Below are 18,916 nucleotides of genomic sequence, written 5' to 3'. Positions count from 1 at the left end.
CTCTCATTTTCATACTCATCGTTTTTCATTTTATACTTTTCATCAAACCATCTGGAAAATATGATAATGGAAATTTAATGTTGCGAATTATAAGATAATGGAAATTAAACGTAGAAAACATAGAAAATAAATATTTGTATATAACAAATTATCACAGTTATAACAAATATAACAGTTATCTTAATTATGAATAACAGTAATATTTTTTAAAAATATGAATAACAATTTTATATGACAATATAATGTAAATTACATTTGAAAATATATTAGAATTACATTTGGATTTGAATTACAGCAAATGGCAATAATAGGTCTATATGGTTGAATTAATGTGATTAAATATAACTTCTATTCTTGACAAATAATGCCATAGGCCTAATATGCAGATATTCTTGTTATATACTAATAAATTAGAGCCACGTAATTAATGACAATATAAATCATGTATCATATTATTTTATTTCATAAAGTTTCATATCTTAGCAAATATCACTAATCATCATTTTTGTAAAAGAGAAGTCGATGACTGGCGAAGTTTCCTTCAAAATCTTCTGTGTCGCCTCCTCAAATTATTTCACGACCTTACACCAGGATTTGACCCGAATTGTACATAAATTCGCACATTAAACAAATTTACATAGGTATCTGTCAACAGAAGGTTTACCACGGAAAATGGGATTGTATTCTTAAGTAAACAGGTTGTAAATAAAACCATATAAATTCTTCACAAATTGTTACTTAATAATTAACATCACAATCAACTACATGTATTACTGTCATTATTTACATTTCTTGTAGTGTCTAAGGATAGACACAATTTCAAAAGAACGGCCTGCAATTCAATTTCAATCGTCGCCCTAGTTCGTCACCTTCACCAAAGGGTCATGGGTAAAATCCAGAGAAAACGTTTGCTTAACTTTTTCTATAATTCAAAAAATAAGCAGAAGTAGATGTAGTATGGTTTCAATAATTCTACCATATCTAGATTTGCTCCTGAAGATTTATGAAGTTTTTCATATTAGGACATTCAAGGACATGTAAGTAATTGCCACGTGGTGCTATAATAAGGACATTCTAGAAATCACCTAAAAGAATGGTTAGTTGAAGAATGTTCTAGATCAGATTCTGAGGTTTTGTCAGCGATATAAGGCTATACAGGAAGTGGTGTTCGTTTACGATTATGTGCACAGAGGAGTTAGTAAGATTTCTCTGACAGATCATAGCCGAAAGGTTTTTTTTATATTATAAGAATACAAGCAAACAAACCTCTTCTATGTACTTTCTATTTGAACCAGGACAACTCCATTGACTGTGTATTTAGATGTTTAAGACTACTTTTATCTTGGTACAAATATTCAAATGTTTGTCCAAATAACAAGAAAATATGTTGTTACTCTAATCCATTTATTCACAAAGCCCAAATCTAAACATGTCAAGAATATGCAGAATGGAAGGTTTCTCCAACCGTCAATGAAGTTCCCACGAAATACTATGGTTTCTTGGCATTACCCATTACCCTTTTTTTGCTAAAAAAAATCTTGAAGATATCTGTGACATTTATAAACAATGGTACGGTCATGTTGTTCTTGTCATGTACTTTAATGGTTGATTTTTTCTGTCGAAATGAACCTTCAAGATATTCCATAGAATTCCAAAGATTTGCAAAATATAAAAGTATAAGTCAACAATAATGTTAAATTTTTCCATTCACTCGAAAGAACCCAGATTTCAGTTTATGTATAAAACTTCAGATTAAAAGGTACTAACAGAAACTAATTAGAATTTGTTGTAAATTTATAGCAAAATACTTATAGATATAAACCGAAAAAGTTCAAAGATGACCCATTTCCTGAACATAATTTTCTAAAAAAAAAAAATGTTGCTAAAATTCTCTCAATTGGATTCTACTTCATGCTCTATTCGTACATGTAAGACCAATGCCTGTCCAGTCGTATTTCATTGAAGAATAAAGAACCCATAGTCCAAATACGGAAAATAAAGTTTAAATTTGGGAAATTTTTCTTGTTGCCTCAACAACACGAATATGTTTGATTTTCTTTGATGTGAGAGTTCGTTTATATTGACCATTGATTTAACGAGAATTTATACCTTGAAACGGATTTTGAAGTTCGGACGATATCAGTAATAATGTCTACCTTCAAGGTCTAGTGCTAAATTTCAATGATTACCCTATAGTTGGACAACCAAGTTATATCAACCGTAACCCTCATCTTCACTATTGCATGAACACTAATATGAAATCTTCTCCAATGTATTATTAAGCGACTTGGGATGCACCAAATTTAAACAAAAATTCCTGTATATATCAATGTTTCAAACATTAGTCTCTACTTAATACATTCGCCTTTTTAAAATGTTTAATTGGACAAAAAACATGCTCAAGTAAATTGACTGGTAGCTCATAAATCTTAACAGTTAAAATGAAAAATTTGTCAGAAGAATGCTGTTGAATGTTGTTACAACTATCATGAATACGTATCATAGTGTGTTATCACTTGATACAATTACCGGTTACAATTAGTTGCATCTGCGATAAGAATTAGAATTTAGAGATTTCAGCGTACATGTAAACTGATCTAGTACATGCAACTTGCAAGATCATTGACAATTATCAAGTAGGAACAAAGTCTTCGGGATTCAAGATCATTTTTGTGTCAAAAGAAAAAAGACCTTCTGCAAACTTACCTTGCTTATATTCAATGAAATACATAACTAATTGTAACATTTTCATTGAATAGTTACCACAAAATACAGTCAAGACTCTTTCAGCTAAAATCCGTTTAAAACAAGATTTCTTTTTATTAGCTTATAGATTTCATTCGTCTGTAAACTTCTCCAAGACGAAAATGTCACATAAGACTTCTACTTTACGCACATTAAATTGTTTGATTAAAAACACCACAAGAATTTGACAATAATCACAAATTAACATGATTAAACTTTTTTTATAATCCATAATCCTTAGAACAAATTGCAGACGTATGTGTCACCACATCTCTACAGCCTCCTGTCTCCCAAATCGTGAACATCGAAAGTTCATCGAAATTGAAAATAAACTTAAATCAGACGAAAAGGCAGCTCCTACAAAAATAGCTAAACTACATCTTGTGTGAAAAAATCACATGTAAGATTACAACAAATAAGTAAACTCCACTGAATCCGAAGAACGATGCACTTTTGACATAACTGACCAATCTATTTAGAGCAGACGTCACAAGATCTTCACAATTCAGACATTGGAGGTAAAAAACGTTACAATGGGTATATCACAGACGAGACAGAGATTTCACACATCAGATTTAAATGAAAGTGTTAAATGGTGTTAGTTAGTTTTCAAAAATGACTTCAAGTCAAAACTATTTGTACTTGAGGACTTTATTAACACTTGTCCATTCAGTTGACTTCTCAATTCAAATATATCAAGTATGAAATCATTGAAAAATCAAAGTAGATTGTGTGTAGATTTTTGGCTGTGAAGAAGACATAGCAAATAAGCAAATATTGACTGGTAGAAAATCATCTCAATACACTACCCCTCTTCAAGCCTACCGAATACAGCTAGAAACAGTCGGATCAATGATGAACAAACATTTCGGGCAAGAATTAGGAGGTTGAAGGAGGAAGTAGAGTTTTGGTCGTTTAAACCGACTTTAAATCTTATTTTATCGTCTAGCTGCAATCGACAGAAAGACACCTTTGTTTAATGTCTACTCAATATTACAAGAATGCTAACACAGTCTGGCCTATGATTATCATGTTGGTATATGACAACAATCACGACATTTTATAACTTACGTCAACTGATTGAGCACATATAATTATACCAGAATAGAGAATATTGTACAAAAGATCTGTTCATTGCAGTACCTAGGTCGCGTATTTATCAGACGATATTATGGCAAGGATGTACTAGAAGTAACTTCTAACTCTGTTTATAGGATATCCTCGAGAACATGATTGTGACTAGACTGTTTAACTAGACATAATCTAAAATTAGGAAGTCTGGCCGGATTCTATCTCCTTCTCAATTTTTGTCTGATTTGCACCACCTTCATCTGTGAAGTCACAAATTAAATCCTCTCGAGATTAAACTTACCATTTGGTTCCAAAACACCCCATTTCTTCGAGTGCTATCATGCCATAGGGTTATCACAGCATTACTATCATGTCATGTTCATGTTCATGTTCATACCTTGACATGACCCCCACACCTTTATGCATCAGTAGTTCCTGGCTTAATTGTCTTATTTGGTAGAAAGTCTAGCTCACTGGTCTCCAACTGAATTGAACAAGTTTGTAGACAGGAGTTGCACCCCTTTATGAAAAAACAACCGAGATAGAACGTTGGCTAACGTCAGTCACTAGAACGTAAAAGTTGTATTCGAGCGAAGCGTTCTGTCTTACCCTTTTTTTGCATGTAATAAAGGGTGGGTACATTTGAGAGATCATGAAATGTTTGTAGAATCGTAACAAAAACGTTTTTCCAAGTGAAAGGGTTCAAAAGATTTTAAAAACCCGTTTAGACTTAAAAAAACCGGTAAGTTTGTTTTTATTGATTTTTGTTTAGAAAAATAATAAATGAAAATTGAATACGGGGTGCAATTCATCAGTTCAGTTAGAGGCGACCAGCGAGCTTGACTTTCTATTTGTTAAGATCTTGAAACTCGGGTGCAATTCATTCAGCACGAGCTTGCCCCTAAACGACTAGGAAATCATTCGCATCATGCGAAATATTTGCGTATAGTTGCACATTTAATGTTGCTATATGTAACTAAACCGATATCCTCAACCAATGCCAGTGACCGAAGTTAAACAATGTTCTGTAATCCAAACCATTCTATAGAAGGGATGCAACTCGTGCCTACAGACTTAGTAAATTAAGTCGACGACCAGGTAGAAAGACTCTCTTTTTATCTAGAGCTCGAAACGTTAAACTTGCAGATTTGGAAATTATTATTACATATAGTCGGGATTCCAAATCTCAGAGGGAAAGTTTCCAATCTTATTATCTTAATTTCTTACGATCAAATGCGGGTAAAGTAAATTTAGCGCCACATGCTGAAGAGTTCCGCAAATCTAAAAAATTATGTGATGTTGATGGCTTGAACACCCACTTGCTTAAAGGGGTGTAACTCATATCTACAAACTTGGTCAATTCAGCCGGCGACCACTCAGCTAGACTTTCTATTTGAATAAGGTTTTCATAAAATTTTTCCTCCAGAAATAATAAAGGCACTGGTTACTCATGATCATTACATCAAGGGCTGCAACTTGTCCCAAAATTTTGTAGTAACTAACCTGCATTCACAGCCCACTTTTACCAATTTTCAGTCCATAAGGAGCTATAATTGTCAAGTCATATCCAACTTAGAACTTGTCCTAGACCCTGGATATTAACCTGTGCAATAAAATATAGTCTCAATTCAATATAGTCTCAATTCATATACAAGTGAAAAATTGAAATTGGTGTCCCTAAAATTTTCCACATCTACTTGACTATAGTCAAAATAGCAATCACAGGTAAGGTTTTCATATATTAAGTAAATAAACACCCAAGTTTTTTCATCTGAGGTATAAACCATTAGTCAACAAATGTAGTAAAAATAAGCTTATGTCCAAAATGAAATAAAAATGTGATATGAATTTTATTCCTCATTTTCACAACCATACAAAATTAAAATTTCTGTTAATACAACATAAATCCTGTTGGTAAAACACAAGATTCACTAACAATAAACAGAAGTAAAAGGTAGCCTCTCACAATTCACAGGAAACCCGAAATGAGAAAAAATATGTGTCATAAATACACAAAAATATTACCAGTAAATATACTATTGAATGATTAAATTTATCATTGGCACTCAAATCGACTAGATAATATGAAATGCAAAATTCAATATCATAAACTTATTATTTTAAATCATAGTTTGCAATATTTTGAAAACTGCTTAAAAAGTGGGGTTTGCCATTTTTGGGGGGTTGATTTGAGTCTTGAATATATGTAAATAATCTTCAGAAGTACTAGAAATGTAAAAACAAATGCAGAATTTCTTCAAAAATACATCAAACTAGGAATTTCTATTTCTATTGCTATATATGGCAATCATAAGAAATGATGAGTTGTCTTTTTAACTTTCTAACGTGGATAATTCAAATTACATGCGAGATGTGAACACTATTACTAATTAATTTTATAGACTTCAGAACGGATAGCGAACCTGTCTCTTAAAAATCTAAAACATGATGTCAAATTGACAATGGTGTGATTGTTGCTAAAAAAAATTAATATCATTTCACAATAAAAAATGTTTTATCAATCAAAAGACATGGATTTCAATAAGCAAATTACCACATTATGACAAGTTTTCGTGTGAAATATAATTTTGCCATATAAAATGTTTGAAATAAAAAATCATGAAGTCTTCTTTTTAGGTTTAGCTTTTGATTTACTTGTAATACCCAATTTCTTTTTTCTTTGAACGTACATATAGTTCATCAACTTGAAAGCAGCTGAAAAATAAATTGATAAATTTATAAGATATGATAAAAATATAAGCACTACTGATAGCCCTTGAAACATGGTGCTTAAAGCCCTTAAAACAGGCATGGCCATGCAGTATGAAATAGGGAAATTTCGTAAGGAAAGCTGCTGAGGCATCCCTAACATACACAACCTGTTTATCACAAGAGCTTTATTTTTCCTCCATCCAAACAACTAGACCCCACTCACAACCTTGGCAACAGAAATCTGAAGTTAATATCTTTGGGCTTATGACACCTAATATCATCTTACATCTAAGGATCTCTAGAGACAGCTCAAGATTTGTTTCATCTATTACGATCCTTTAGAGTAACCATTTCCTATTGTCATTTACTTGACTGTAACTTTATGAAATATAACATTTTGAATCATTAGATTCATTTTCAATGAGTTAAATCACAACCTACCTAAAGCTATGAGTATTAAATGTAGATGTAATAAATAAGGAAAGAATAATAGATATTTATCATCATTCAACATGATACTAAATTTATTACTGATTTCAAATAATGGTATACTCATAATAACCACTGTTCCTGAAATAAACAATAGTAAATTAAATATAATATATCAATAAATAGTTTTGTTTTTCTTCTCCTTTTCAATTGAGCTCATGTTTTTTTTTAATTTGCAGCTCCACATGCAAAATAACATTTATACTTTACAATACATTGCAAAACAATTAGGGCTTTACGGCTGCAAGTGCAATATATTCATGATCATTTATACCATAACAGTCACTAGCTATTGGCTAAACAAGCCAACCATGTTGTGTTGTAGGTATCTTGCTAACCTATCTTTAGACCCTGAAGTAGTTTTGACTTTAATTTCACAAAAAACTCAAGAGTTTTGCTCACTACATTCATATCAACATATCAACAGTCGGTGCATCATTCAAATGCTTTTATCAGAAGTACTTATCTCAATATTGCATTAGAAAAATATGATAATTCATTGTTACCTTCTAATAAGAAACCAATAGGATATAATGGTATCCATAATGTATATCTTAACCATGTTAATAATCCTATATCTATATTGGCACTACTTAACATATAATATGGGTATCTGAAATATATAACAGGAAATAGCTTATATATTCATCAGCAAAACAAGACAAGCAAGGAAAGCAAATAACCTTAGTAACAATAGCCTACTCACCCTACTGGAACTACAGTTATGTCTATATTGGGTTTATCAAGTTTTTCAGTTTTCTGTATCACATTTTATATTTGAAATCCTACATCTGATTCTAATACAATTTAACAAACAACATACTCAGGATATTGAGACTGTCATCTTTCCTAGGCCATCATTTATATTCTAACAGGCAGTTATAACCCATGGGGTCACAAGATCAGTGACATCTACTCATGAGAATCCAGGAATATTTCTGTTATTGAATCGTAGGTCAACCAAATTTCAGATTTAATAGTGAAAAGTGATATAGATATGGATATATATTATAATAACTTACCTAACTAATTCTATAAAACTCCACACAGTAAATAAATACCATGTAACAGGAGCATGTTGTAATTGTTGTTCTTGAAAAATTAATACAAACAAAATAAAATTAATACCAAACACCTGAAAAAATATTTTTCAGAAGTTCTTTAAATCCATTGTCGAAGGCATTCCAAAATACTTTTCTTAAGGTGGATTCTAACCTATGGAATCTCTTCACAACAAACTATTTCAATAGTGTTGTGTGTCTCTTGGTCTTTGAACACTTGCACTCATTGTAAGCTCATGGATTTGGTGCAAGTTTACTTCTGTCAATGATGCAGGTCACAGGGTCTGGAAAAGTGTTTGGGGATATTTGTTAATGTTTGTTAATGTCCTGGAATTTTCCCTCATTGCACACTGCATTTTAACTTAGTCAGGCACTGAAAAGTGGGAGGGAAATCTCCATTTGATTTTCATTCCTCTCGGGAACCTATACAAATCTTACTGGGTTGGCAATTAGAATTCTAATCTATTAGAAAAGAAGAATACCTGTGCCAAAGGAGCTATCCAACCAGTTTTAACTAATCCAATCATTGGATGTATGATTTCTAATACAGCTATAATCTGACATAACATAATCTGACTACCAACATCTTCAAATGCTATCTTTTTAGCTTCTGAAAATAGATTATCTCCCTTTAACCACCATGTACTCTTAATAAGAGTAAAAATAAATCATATATATGCGAAGGCTGTACATATCATAATAAACATTAAATCTGCAAGCTTTATAGATTGTCATGAGAGGTTGAAACATTGCTGTTTTCTGAAAAATTTCATAAATAAAAAAATCATCATCCAATGAGGCTTTAAAAAGTTGAAAGAAGAGTTACCTTCTCCATGTTGATAATATTGGTACTGTAGCTTTACAAATATAAACAAAAATCCCACAAATTGAAATAAATTATATAGTAAGGTGTAAGTTAACTTAAAATCAAATGGCTCTGAAATAAAGATAACCAAGAGTTAGTTCATAATAAGTGATATTTTCAAATTTCCTGATTAGCATAGGCATGCACCCTAAATTAATAAATTTCTTCAATCTGTTTTCATGTTATAACATAAGGGAAAAGACTAATATTTCCTGATCTTTTTCTTCTTCTCATTTTTTTTAATGAACTTTTGAAAAATTTTGTAGCTATTTCACTCTGCTTCTGGACAATATAACATAATAAATTATGGTTTATTTGGTCAGAGAATTATAAAGCATGTTCCAAACAACTTACTAGCTTTATGTTCATGAAATAGCTGTTTCTCTAATTGTTCCATCATAGCATCATTTTCATTATTCTTCAAAAAATACAATTAACAAAATTATGATATAGATAAGGTATTTGACTCCTCACTAAATCAGATACACACAAAGCTTTATAATGCTTAAAGAAGCTTGAAAATAGCTACACAGAGATGAGGTGCCTTCACATTCCAGAACAGATTAAAAATATCGGCATGATTTCTTCTTATACATTTATCAAATTTATCAAAAGATTTTTACATATTTTTATGTAAGTTTAGAGGTACTTACTCTTCCTCTGTGAAATTTATACTTAGCATTTGACTACTTACATTTTTGTTTTCATTGTCTGAGTCGTCTTCTAGTTGAAATTTATCAAAATCTATTTTAAGCCACGGAAGTTTGACTTGTTTTTCTGTTAATCTTGGCCATACCTCATCTTCACCTTCTTTTTTCAGTTCAAATTCAACACATTTTTCTGTTACTTTATAACTGCTTTCCTGAAATAAATGTTTCTTGAAATACATTTTTTTCAGACCTTATTTTAAGACCAATTTTGACCAAATATGATGTCATTATGGTTAGGTGCCAAGATGACTATAACTCAGTTTGCAATAGAAAATTAATTTTATCAGTAATGAATACCAAAATATTTTTAAGGTCTGCAGATGAGATGCCATATTAACAGGCAAGTGACAGAAATAATACCAACCTTTGGATCCACAGGTAGATAAAAGTCAATATCAAATTTATATTTATGATTACCCTTGAGACCAACAGCAGTTGCATCAAACTGAATACTGTTTTCATCTATATTTACTGTTTCATTCTGTCAAAATAAAGAATTTAACTCAGTACATTTACTTTCTGGACCAAGTGATTTCTGGGCCGAATTACAAAACCTGTTCAAGTGGTTTTGAAAGTCTTTCATAGAGAACATTTCAATATATATTAACAACAATATATATCTTTTGAGTGTAGAATTAATTATCAGATGACAAAGGAAACAATGTATATAGTCAAGTACCAAAATAGACCTATATAGATATTTTAAGTAAAATAGTTCCATCTATGGAAGCGACAAGGGTTCATTAAAGCCGTTTAATAGAAAGGTTGGCATTTCTTAGACACCAGATTGTTACATCAATTTTTCTGAAGTCTTTCCAGATACTTTGATTCCTTCTCGGTGTTTTAAGTGCTGCTATATGATCATTTGGGTGTTTTTGTTTTACGCTTACTTTGACATCCCTCAAATCAACTCGCAATGAGACAGATTTGGAATTTTGTCCCCAAAACACAAATGGGCTTAGAAATTCGGCCATTTTGGTCCACTCAAAGTTTGCGCTGTAACAAAGTACGAAACGAAATGATTTGAAATTTACATAATTTGATTTTATCAATATTACTAACACCTTTTTTGCTTATACGGAATTTTCTCTTTGCTCAAATATGATAGGTGGACTTTTTACTACCAGCCGGAAAATGTCTATATGGAAGACTTAAACGTGCATTATACCTAACATGATGTGACATTTCTTTTGTCAGCAGTCAAAATCGTTAGTTTCTATATTTTTTATTATTTTACCATAGGTTGATAAGCCTTCGTCTTTGCCTGAAAAAATGTGCATTGAAAAATATTATGTGTGTAATGTTTGTATCATTTTAGATACCATATATTGAAAGAAGCGTCAAGGTACTTCCCTTTCCACTTAATTTTGATTTGGGACCATTTCGGTTAAGTGCCAAGTTGACTAACCTCGGGTGCAGTCGTGGTATTGGTAAATGTCTTCTGCTCTCATCAATCCCTTTTCGCCCTATATCATTTTAATTGTAAATAAAGGGTGTAATTCCCAACAAACAAAATATATGCTTTTTTTTGCTAATGCGCGCTATAGCAACTTTCGTTTTACATTTATTCAAGTTCAGCTATGTACGAAACCAAAACAATGATACGCACAAAACATAATTTAATAAAACCGAATTATTATTGGATTAGGCCTTATTTGAAGTTTTAAAGTTTCATTATCGAGGTTTTGTTTTTTTAAACACCTAACCCCACATTCTCTGAATTTATTTTTTTGCGTAGTTTTATTTCTCATTATATTAGCCAATGGCTGACTTCATCAACGTTCACCGTGAACAAATAGCAGATGATAAACATCGCTGTGGCCCGAAGGCGTGAAAAACTTGACACTTCATTCATTTTCTAACTGTATGTGTGTAAGAAACTTTTGTAGATACTTTACACTGTGGAATTGATTAACGGAATGCTCTCTAGGTATTCTATGGATTATGTGATATTCAGTTTTAAACATGTGGAATTACAACTCATATTCAAACGATAAAATCTTGCTGATAAAAAAATGGATAACTTTTTCATTCAAGAACCATTTGAAGAAAAGTATGAAGTAGGTGACGAGATAGGAAGGTATGTAATTGTTGTCACTGTTGTCAAACGTGGCTGGCAAGGGTCTTCCTTCAATCCCTGCCCCTAACCTTTCTCAACCGCCTCTTTCTTAGTTCCTACATCTTAATAAGTTGATAGGGATTAGTAGCTTTTACTACTACTACTAGGCCTATTCTATCAATGTTTATTCTTTGATCACAAGCACACTGTCATAGTGAGCTCAGAATTCATGTCTTGACTGGTACTTGGTATAAAAGTTTTAAAGGCCTGTTTTAATGAGGTTACAAGATTAGTTCCAAGGGTCCATCATGGAAGCTGCTCCTTTCTTGTTGTGTAGGCCAACATCTTTATCAGTTCAGCTAGCTTGTAAAAAGTGCTGCTGTCGTACGACAACAAAAATTCTGTTTGTTGAATGTTACTGATATGATGACCTAAGCTGTGTAACTAACATGCCATATAATTATTCTTAGCTCAATTTCAAAACCTTATTTAGATAAATAGGTCAAAAAATTTCTACACTCTAGTAATTTTTCAAAAGTATGCATGTGTGTATCATTGCTATTATTACCTATTATGTTTAAATGATGTCTAAAGGGTTTATTACCACATTTATTTCATCAATTTGGATCTATTTACACCAACTTAATTTGTGTACAATAGCATATAATTGGTTAGTTACGATAATTGGCCATCTTGATACTGTTTACTATAATAGTTAGAATTATGCTGTTAGAGCTAATAGTATACACTGTATCTGAAATCTACGCATTATTTGAGGTTTTTTTGCTTTGTTTTTTAACTGAGCTGTAGTACTGGTATGGAGTTTGTTGGGTACTGTACTCATTTTAAATACCGTACCACCAACTTTTAAATTTCCATCTCCATAATAAATGAATGTCAGAAATATGAAGAGTATTTTAGTAACTGAACCCTCTATTAAGCAAAATGTCAAATTTTTTTTACCATTGACTTTGTCTCTGAAGATCAAACTAGTACACCTAGCTTCTGTAAACCTTTTTCCTTTACATTTAAACAAACCCTATAGAAACTGTTAATCCAGCTTACTTTGTATTATGTCAATAAATGCCAGAAAATTCTTTTGTCAACATTTTTTTAAACCAGATTTAAATGCAAATTTAAGAAATGATATTCATTTTAAACTGACTATTGGTTAGGTTGCATTTTGACAAATCGTGTTTATTTTCTTATTCCTTAAAAAAAAATGGGGAATGGAAAGTGACATAATGTTGATTTAGTAGATTTACTAGACACGGCAGCACCTTTTCTTTTGATTATTGATTTTGTGAAATGTTTAGATTTTGCATCAGGCAAAATTGCAACCATTTTAATGAAATTTAACTAAAAAACATAAAGAAACTAATTAAGGCTAGATGTTAAGTCATAATATAACACTGTAAATGTGAGGAAGGTCAACTATCTCGAAGAAAGAGCAAAGATTTGAATGACAGTGACTTGTTATCGGTGATAGTTGGTGTTTAGTAGTTTTTGTGTGTTTTAAGTTTATATTGTGTCAATTTTAAGACTATCTCACACCCTACTGTTAATACAATGTCAGCTTGAAGATGACTTTAGTTTTCACCTGTTACATCAACTTTTTCATTCAAGGGATCGCTTCTTTTACTGTTAATAATTTGCTCTTGTAAAGGAAGCTTACTAGTACTGAGCTCTCTTTTAAACTTTGATGGTGTAATTTTTACCATTTAGATATGATAAGCACAGCACTTAAGATTAAGATCGTATCGACGGTGAGATTTTGTGAAGTATTAAAAAATTGTGTTTTGTCACATTTCTCTCATCAGCTACATTGGTAGGTACTAAGAATGATATGTTCACAGCATTGTTTTAACAAAAGACCATGGAAAGTAGTTTGATTCAGTTTGCCTATGGTTGTCAATGGTAGCGTCTAGTTTTGTTCAATTTTCTGGGCCATTACAAATTTCAATTTCTTTTTACAGTTATTAGCTCAGTTGCCCTCTGTAGCCTTTATCTGAACTCTATGTATAGCTAATTTTAATTCAAAATCTAGCAATTTGTCATAATCAATTATTTACAAAAAAAGTCTCTAAAGGCTAGTTTCTAAAGAACTGGCCAATTATGAGTAAAATGGCAATTTCTGTAGAGATGGACATGGATGATAAAATATCTACAAATAATCATGATAACCATCAGTATAACTATACTGACCCTTTATTTTTAATTGTGATTTCTGTCCACTGTCCAGATTGGATGTTTTTTTGACCATCATAGTTTCACTATTTGTTTTTATCACTGAGTATTCTGATTAGCTTAAAATGATAAAGATATCTTCACAAAAGGTACTGTGTGTGTGTGTGTGTGAATCTGATAGCTAGATTGAAATAATTACTATATTTTGACGTATTTTCTCTTTAGCTAGCTCTACACTGCATATCTAAATACAAAATTAATGCTGAAATTTTGAGGTTTTATTTAATCAGATTTAAAAAATAGTATTCTAGCCTTTGTGTGCCTCCATTTGCATCGTTTTAATTTCTGTCCAATGTCTATATGTTGGCACAAAACATTTTGTTGTTAAAAAAGATGAAGCTAGGTGTCCCTAATGCATTGTAGAAAAGAGAACCTATTGTTTTTGATCAGAATCTTCCTCAGAAGTGTCTTATTATGTATAAACCTCTGTGTTATGAGAGGTCTTTTAGTGTATGTGTAGTGTAACCCCCTAAATTAACTTCTACAAGTTTCTATTATATTGATAATATATTTGATAAGAGTTCAAGCCCCCATATAATAAGTTGATAAAGTAAAAGTGGAGTGGTAGAAGTTAGTCTATTAAACTAGCTGGTCTTGTGTCAATAACTGGTATTGACAAATATAACAACAGGGTCTGGCAGGTCACCTATTTGACATTGTCAACTTTTAACTAATGAAAGAGAATGTCCATGCAATGTATAAAGCTAAATCACAAGTTTTTCAAATTTTCAATAAATACACGGATCTGAACTGTAAAAAAAAACCTGAAATCCAAACAACATATTGACAAATCAATTGTAGTAGCTAATAAACTTTTCATATGAGGAAGTATATCAATTATAAATGAATAAGTCTTTCATAATGAAAAATTGTTTCAGGTGTTTAGAAGAATAAACATACCCTGCCTGGCGCCACAAAGTACATTGAAAGGCTCTCTCAATATTCAGATACTGATCATCTGGACAATAAATGACCTTAGGAAAATATTGACCATTGTACTTGTATATTATGGTACCTTTTCTATTAAATCTACTACATAGTATTTTGCAAGTAAACATTTGTGTAGGCATCAACAGTCAACAGGTATTGTAGTGAAATATTGATTAGTATGTAGGTATCGTAAACTGTTACTTTATTAGTCATAACAATAAATATAACATTCCATTTGTTCATGAGAATATGATCTAGAATTAAACAAACTCATTACTGTACCGAACAAAAGATAAACTATAGATTTACAAATAAGATCATTGGCATTAATGTATCATTTATCTGTTGAAATGAGCTTTAAATTGACTTCTGAGGTTGATTACTACCTGATTTTGCTGGAACACAGAACATGATCAATTGAGGAAACTGAAATTTTTCAGTTGTCATTACATTCAAGTCAACTAAATCAGAAATGATGCATCTTGATGTATTTAGAGTTTTAAGAAGTCTACCAGATAGCTCAACTTCAAATGTTGTTCTGTTTTTCACTCCCTGTTTATTAATCTATGTCAAGAAAACCATTTAGATAGAGGGATCTATGGCAAAGATATAAGCTTACTATTCATGGTAAAGCAATATGCACACTTTGTAGAGCTCTACCGTCTATTTAACCAGATAACATCTTTATCTAGAGATTACTGTATTGAAAATATGCTCATTTCTTATTTATATTGAGCAGGTTTCTGATTATGGGAGTGTGAATACAATAAACAATAGACGATAGGTCAAACTTAGTTGGATTACATTGATTTTCTCTTTAGTTCTCTATAACGACTAGTTAATAGAAACAAACATGTTGTTTTTAAGTTCAATTGATTTTTCATCAATCATAGAACAATTTCCAGGACAGCTTAGGAATTTAAGAATAATGATCTTATCTCTAGACAAAGATAATATTCTTACCTCACATGGTGCTATTAGTATAAAGGTGTTGTTGTAATTAATAGAGCTTGAGCAGTGAGATCACAAGCACTGGCCAAGGAAAAATCTTAGTCAAAGCCTACTCCTGCTTTTTATTTTAGAGAATTAGTCCACCTAACTATAATTCTACTTATAGTTGAGGAAAGATCATTTTTCAAGGGATTATACAATTTTCGTATATATTTTTAGTACTTTTGAAGACGATGTATAATGCTCATCGTCATCATTATTTAAAATCATGAATACTTGACCTACCCTAACCCAGCTGTGCAATGAAAAAAATATGTACTTTGTATTTCAGTGGCCACTTTGCAGTGGTAAAGAGATGCACTCATAAAGAAACAGGCCAAGAATATGCAGCTAAATTTATCAGGAAGAGAAGGGGTGGAGGGAAGAAAGGGGCTAAAATGGAAGATATTAAGAAAGAGATTGAAATACTACGATGTCTTCATCATCGTAATATTATCAATGTATATGATGTGTATGAAACTAGAAATGAAGTTATTTTAGTTTTAGAACTGTAAGTATTCTCTCCTATTCTGGAAAATTGAATTACCCTCTTTATTATGTAGTGTAGTGCTTGGACTATTGGATTTGACCACTTCAGCAGAATTTCTCTGATACCATGAAACATTTGATTGTCTATGGAATCTATTGCGTGTCTGAAGAATTCCATATTGATTTTTCTCTTGTTGAAGATTAAGTTTCTTTCTTAATCAGAATTTGTATACTAGCAGTTCATTATCCACATAAATCTCAAAATCTTTAAAAGATATCACCGAATACCTCTCAATAAACTTAATTAAGTGTCATTTTCCCAATAGAAGAAAAAAAGGGTAGAAAATGGCTTAAGATGGCTTTTCCAAATAATGAATTTCATTGTTTGAATAACGTTACAATTGTCTCATAGATTCAATTTAAAGTTATTTATTTTCTTGTGTAATATATACACACACCACTATCTTAAAACAATTGATCATATGTATTCCTTTCTTTTTACATGTTGACTCATTTTTTTGGTGTCTATTTTTTTAATGTCATTAGATTTATAGTTTCTTTTCATGGTTGTCCATTTTAATACTGAAAGAAGCTTATTCTTAATAATAATAGAATAGGTGACTGGGGATTTAAACTATGTTCATTAAGAGAAATATCACCAAAGCAATTATGCAACAGCATATAGCCTCAATTTTATAACATACTTCACCACCATATGTTGAAATTGCAGTGCAACAAAAGCCATTAAGTGCTGTTTTTCTATTCTTTTTTATATAAATTGCTACATAATATATTATGTTACTCTAATGATTTTGAAAATGTCAGAGTGAACCACCCAACTCATAACCAAACTACCTTGGTGTCTTTTTAATTTCTAATATCTGCCAATAATTCCAAACACATAAATTGATAAATACAATGAATATTTTATCTAGCCTACTGATATTTTTGATCAAGTTAAATGTGGTATTGTGTATTTCAGTGTATCAGGTGGTGAACTGTTTGATTATATCTCAGAGAAAGATAAACTCAGTGAGGAGGAAGCATGTAAATTTCTAGTACAGATATTGGACGGTGTCAAACATCTCCATGACAATGAAATAGCTCATTTAGATCTCAAGGTATTTATCTATGACACAAGGAGATTTCTGTGCAGTCTGAAGATTAGCATGGCACTGATTTGTCTGTGACCTTTTCTTAGATAAGTCCTTCGTCAGCAAAATCTGGAATTGAATGTGGTTTATATTGAACTGATTGTGGTAATGCATAATGAAATACAACTTAACAACAAAGAAAAACTCTAATTCTTTTGAAATTCAAATTCTTTTTATAGATAAATATCCCTGCCACTAAAAGGTAATGCTGCTACCTCAATTCCAACAAGATACAGGCACTTGCTTAATATTTATATTTCAGCCTGAAAATATCATGTTATTAAACCACAACAGTCAGAATATCAAATTGATAGATTTTGGCTTAGCTCAGAAAATAGATCCTAAAGGTGACATTCGAGCTATGATGGGCACTGCTGAATTTGTGGGTAAGTTATGACTATATTGTCTGAGGAATTTTGTTATCGAATATATCAGACGTCCCAAAAAAAACATCCCAAAGTTTGACAGGTAGTATCTCAGCTGTTGGCTTACTGATCTCTTTTAAAATTCTCACAGATATACTTCAGGATGTCGTTGTCCAACCCTTAAAATATAAAAGTCATCAAATATAAATTGTAAAATTACTGCCCCAAACAAAATAGCATGTTAAAAAATGCAAAATCAATTATCAAGGCATCTTATCTATTTCAACGTGTGTTCCACCTTCTTACAGAGTAAAATTTTCAGTCAAAATTTGGGATATTTTTTCAATTGGGAAGGCAGTGGGCATCTTTTCAATGTCAACTTTTAAACTTATATATTTATCAATGCAACTGTTTTGAAATCTTATATTCAAATCCACTTTAATATAATGGACAAAATTCAATATTGCTTAGACAATAAGTTCTTCTTGCAAAATACTGTGGTAGCTATGCTTGATTCTGAAGTCTGTAAAAAAAACTGTGGTATTGAGCCTAAATTCCTTTGTGAGGTTGTACAAGTCAATTTCATTTCAATGGAACCACAAATCTGTAAGTAATGTTTTGTTATATTTCAGCACCAGAAGTAATAAGTTATGAACCATTGTCTCTAGCAACTGATATGTGGAGTATAGGTGTTATAACATATATCCTGTAAGTAATATTTCAATATTCATATTATAGATATTTGTCAAACCTCATATATATGTCTACACACAATACACCATATATTATATTAATACTTTGTGAACATGTTTCTTTCAAACTAAATTCAAATTCAAATCTTATAATACTTTGAATGCAAACTTCACATCTACCCATAATTAGTTTTCAAGTTCATGAATATTTTAAAAAATATGACTGAAAAATCTATATAAAGCTTTGAATAGAAAAGGTATGGTGTAAGTTTACAGGGTGGTTAACCGATACATAAGAAAAAAAGGGGTCCTGACGGCAGGTGCAGGGAATGATTCA

General features: G+C 31.3%; 2 protein-coding genes across 2 annotated transcripts; one reads left to right on the top strand and one right to left on the bottom strand.

Annotated features, from left to right (window-relative positions):
- Positions 1–7,479: 7,479 nt before the first annotated feature.
- LOTGIDRAFT_120462 (hypothetical protein) lies at positions 7,480–10,627 on the bottom strand (the record flags this gene model as incomplete). The annotated part of the gene is made up of 8 exons (XM_009058415.1): positions 7,480–7,630; positions 8,040–8,152; positions 8,561–8,688; positions 8,905–9,015; positions 9,147–9,209; positions 9,631–9,805; positions 10,018–10,134; positions 10,544–10,627. 8 exons carry the CDS (start codon positions 10,625–10,627, stop codon positions 7,480–7,482), a joined length of 942 nt encoding a protein of 313 aa, XP_009056663.1.
- A 1,053-nt stretch (positions 10,628–11,680) lies between these two features.
- LOTGIDRAFT_55852 (hypothetical protein) lies at positions 11,681–18,596 on the top strand (the record flags this gene model as incomplete). The annotated part of the gene is made up of 5 exons (XM_009058390.1): positions 11,681–11,733; positions 16,172–16,390; positions 17,351–17,489; positions 17,785–17,908; positions 18,520–18,596. Coding segments are annotated over 5 exons (612 nt in total), but the record flags the coding sequence as incomplete, so codon positions are not given.
- Positions 18,597–18,916: the final 320 nt, after the last annotated feature.

The sequence above is a fragment of the Lottia gigantea genome, assembly GCF_000327385.1.
Source record: "Lottia gigantea unplaced genomic scaffold LOTGIsca_34, whole genome shotgun sequence".
Classification (NCBI taxonomy): Eukaryota; Metazoa; Mollusca; class Gastropoda; family Lottiidae; genus Lottia; species Lottia gigantea.
Note: the sequence above shows the minus strand (reverse complement) of the source record. Positions and strands in the feature narration are given on the sequence as shown.